Source organism: Dipodomys ordii, unplaced genomic scaffold, assembly GCF_000151885.1.
Source record: "Dipodomys ordii isolate 6190 unplaced genomic scaffold, Dord_2.0 Scaffold155, whole genome shotgun sequence".
Lineage (NCBI taxonomy): Eukaryota > Metazoa > Chordata > Mammalia > Rodentia > Heteromyidae > Dipodomys > Dipodomys ordii.
In genome coordinates, this window is record NW_012267371.1 from 1,137,853 (window position 1) to 1,142,078 (window position 4,226).

The window sequence follows — 4,226 nt, forward strand, 5'->3', positions numbered from 1 at the left end:
CATTTTTTTTAATTTGTTATTATAAAGGTGATGTACAGTTGCATAAGTCAAGTCACAAGCACACTTTTTTTGTCGGTCACGGGGCTCGAACTCTGGGCCTGGGCGCTGTCCCTCAGCTCAAGGCGAGCACTCTACCACTTGAGCCACGGCGCCACTTCGGGTTTTCTGGTGGTTTCGTGGAGAAAAGAGTCCCACAGGTGTGAGCCATCGGCGCCCGGCAGGAGCACACTTCCGTACAGTGCCGTGAGAGGAACGCGTGTATATTTCCTCCCACCTCGATCCCAGCTCCGCCTTTCCGGAACCGGGGGTCATAGAGACGTCCGGCACTGCGCGGCCTCCCGACGCAGCCATAGAGTGGCACATGGAGTTGCTAGAGCGTCGCTGGGCGAGTCTACTTCCTCCTCCGGAACCGTTCTTCCCCTTTCTCCTCCTCCTCAACATGGCGCAGGCGATTAACATCACGGAGCTGAATCTGCCACAGTTAGAGATGCTCAAGAATCAACTGGACCAGGTGGGGACGGGCCGCAGCGGCGCCTTTCCGCCCCTCCTGCGCACGTGTGCCCCCACCATCATTCCCAGTTGTTTTGGGGGGCGGCTTCCCTTCCCTTGTGGGGTCCCGGGACCCGCCCCCCTCGACCTGCTCCCTCCCACCCCCACCCGCACCCCAACGGTCTCTCCGCGCTCTGTAGGAAGTGGAGTTCTTGTCCACGTCCATCGCCCAGCTCAAGGTGGTGCAGACCAAGTACGTGGAAGCCAAGGACTGTCTGAACGTGCTGAACAAGAGCAACGAGGGTATGGCGGGGAGGGGAGCCCGGGGCCGGGGCCAGCCTCCTTCTCCCCCGAGAGATCTAGCCGGTCTGTGGTGTGCACCGCCTCACGCGTCCTTGCTCTGCATGCGGCCGACCGAGAGGTGCAGTGTTCAGCCCCACACAGTCTGTTCCCTTTTCTGCTCCGGCCACCCCCCCGTTTCCGTGCTTTGCATACTATCCGTAATGGTGGGCTCCAACAGGAGCTCCTTTTAATATCCTCACGTGGGAGCGACCGACCTTCCCCAAGTATTTGCCTTCATTACTTTCACAGGGAAAGAACTACTCGTCCCACTGACGAGTTCTGTATCCTTTCCACAGGAACTGTTCCCTCGCTCTTCTCCTTTAATCTCCCACAAAGGGAGAGGGTTAATTACCCTAGAGTCCTTCTTCCTCCATGACTATTGTTGTTCTTGTTATTATTAGAGTCATTCTTCCTCCATTATTATCATCATCATCAAAAAATATCTCTCAGGCGGTCTTTTTTTTTTTGGGGGGGGGTCTGGTCATGGGGCCTGAACTCTGGGCCTGGGCGCTGTCCCTCAGCTCTTCAGCTCAAGGCTAGCGCTCTACCACTTGAGCTACAGCGCCACTTCCGGGTTTTTTCTTTTTGCTTATGTGGTGCTGAGGAATCGAACCCAGGGCCTCAGGCATGCAAGGCAAGCGCTCTACCACTGAGCCACCTTCCCAGCCCTCTCAGGTGGCCTTGAACACACGATCTTCCTCCTGTCTCAGCCTCTCATGTCTGAGATAAGAGGCATGGACCATAAGTTCACGTCCTCCTCCATGATTTTGAGAACACTTTTTTACGATCCACACTTTAACCTTGGACCAACATCCATCTACCACCTCCTGAGTACCAAAGATTGGGAAGAATTGAAGTGTGATATTTCTCTTCGTTGTTAACCTATTATGGAGTTGAAGCTGGTGGTTCACACTTCTGATGATGTACAAGAGAAACAATAGGTAATAGAAAAGTATGAAAACTGGGACATTGGCCCTGTTTTTACTCCTCAGTTTAGCTTAATCATGCCTCATTCCTAAACTGCTTTCACCAAGAAACATGGATTGTGCCTCTCTATTGTATATTTTATTTAAAATTGAGCAGATTATGGAAATAGGATGTCTAAAGTCTTATTTATGAACTGATAGGCTAAAAGAAATATCGGAATAGTGTGGTGGGAAGTGGCTTAAATAATGGCCTTTAAATTTTTGTGGTTGAAGAGAGGCTGGCTTTTTGTTTTGGTCGGTTGTGGGGCCTGAACTCTGGGCCCGGTTGCTGTTTATCAGCTCTTCAGCTCAAGGCTAGCACTGTACACAGTGCCACTTCCGGCTTTTCCTGTTTATGTGGTGCTGAGGAATCAAACCCATGGCCTCGTGCATGCAAGGCAAGCACTTGACCACTGAGTCACTTTCTCAGCCCTGGCTTTTTTTTTTTAAACATAAACTATTCTAGTGTAGGAAAGCATTATTGTTGCTGGTCTTTCTAAAAGGTCCAATGGGAAAAGTTAGAGAAACTGCCTGAATGATGAGAATGGACGTAGTACATGAGTGTTCCTGCATATGTCATTTTTTGCATAAGGAACCAGCTTCTCTGTCTCCATTTGGAGTTATAAGTAGTCTTAAAACCGTAGTTCTAAAATCTACAGATTTTTAGAAAAGAAAGGTCTTAAGAGGTCTATCAGGCTAAAGACAGAATCATGGCTCATCCTGGGCTAGTTTTCCCCTTAATCCTTGCTTCTCAGATGTATGTCCCTGGGAAGTTACATGATGTGGAGCATGTGCTCATCGATGTGGGAACTGGCTACTATGTGGAGAAGGTGAGTAGGAGTAAACATGTGGATATCCCCCTCAACATGGAAGGAGGGTTTAAGGGAAGAGTAAGATTGGGTCTCCTTTTATTCCTTATTCACTTCTGTGTTACAGACAGCTGAAGATGCTAAGGACTTCTTCAAGAGGAAGATAGACTTTCTCACCAAACAGATGGAGAAAATCCAGCCAGCTTTGCAGGAAAAGCATGCCATGAAACAAGGTAAACTCTGACTGAGACACCTCTTGATTCTTTTTTTTTTTTGGGGGGGGGTCCGGTCTTGGGGCCTGAACTCTGGGCCTGGGCGCTGTCCCTCAGCTCTTCAGCTCAAGGCTAGCGCTCTACCACTGGAGCCACAGCACCACTTCCGGCTTTTTTCTTTTTGCTTATGTGGTGCTGAGGAATCGAACCCAGGGCCTTATGCATGTAAGGCAAGCGCTCTACCACTGAGCCACCTTCCCAGCCCCCTCTTTATTCTTTCCACCTATACCTTAAAGAAAGGATTGGAGGACCGGGCACTGGTGGTTTATGCCTGTAATCCTAACTACTCAGGAGGATCGTGGTTTAGAGCACAGGTGGCTCACACCTGTAATCCTAGCTACTCAGGAGGCTGAGATCTGAGGATTGAGGTTCAAAGGCAGCCAGGGCAGGAAAGTCTGTGAGACTCTATCTCCAATTAACCACCAGAAAACCAGAAGTGGTGCTGTGGCTCGAAGTGGTATAGTGATAATCTTGAACAAAAAGCTCAAGGACAGTGCTGGGCCCTGAGTTCAAGCCCTACCACCAACAAAAAAGGAAAGAAAAGATTGCACTGTGAATCTGGGTGTTCCCTTTCCTGGATTAAAACCATGTCTTAATGTTATTCTCTAAATGATTCATGCCTAGCATTTATAGATTTCTGTATGTTTAGAGAAAGAAAATCATGGCTATCCTTTTGTAAAATGTTATTTATAGAACAGGGATTGGACAGAGATGCACATAAACGTACAAGAACTAAAAAAACTAAGATGAGCAATTACAATCTTAGCTGCAAATTAGAAGCCCTCCTTAGAGTTTAAATAGAGCTTTAGAGACTGGAAGTGTGGCATAAGTATGAAGCCTTGAGTTAAATCTACAAAAGCTGAGCCCATCCTAGATCAGCTATTATCAACCTAGATATGGGGAATAGAGGGTCCAGGGTGTCAGTGTTTTTTACCACAAGGTGGTTGGAATTAAGACTGATTCTAAAGGCAAAAGGGATTTTTAAATTTTCTTGTACTGAGGGCTGGGAAGGTGGCTCAATGGTAGAATGCTTGCCACACATGCATGAGGCCCTGGGTTCAATTCCTTAGCACTACATAAACAGAAAAAAAAGCCAGAAGTGGCACTGTGGCTCAAGTAGTAGAGCACTATCCTTGAGCTCACTGAAGAGCTGAGGGACAGCGCCCAGGCCCAGAGTTCAAGCCCCACAACCGACCAAAAACAAAACAAAACAAACAAAAAAAAGGGGGGAGGGTGGAAAAAAATATTTTCTCTGGGCTGGGAAGGTGGCTCAGTGGTAGAGCGCATGCCTTGCATGCCAGAGGCCCTGGGTTCGATTCCTCAGCACCACATAAGCAAAAAGAAAAAAG

General features: G+C 48.3%; 1 protein-coding gene across 1 annotated transcript in view; it reads left to right on the top strand.

The window, feature by feature from the left end:
• The first annotated feature begins 400 nt into the window (after positions 1-400).
• Positions 401-4,226, top strand: part of Pfdn5 (prefoldin subunit 5) — a 4,715-nt gene continuing 889 nt past the window's right edge. Inside the window, exons 1-5 of the mRNA XM_013032544.1 lie at positions 401-511; positions 690-792; positions 1,081-1,112; positions 2,552-2,626; positions 2,733-2,838. Of these exons, the coding sequence (XP_012887998.1) occupies positions 440-511; positions 690-792; positions 1,081-1,112; positions 2,552-2,626; positions 2,733-2,838 (388 nt within the window). The 5' untranslated portion in view covers positions 401-439. The remainder of the gene's footprint in view (positions 512-689; positions 793-1,080; positions 1,113-2,551; positions 2,627-2,732; positions 2,839-4,226) is intronic.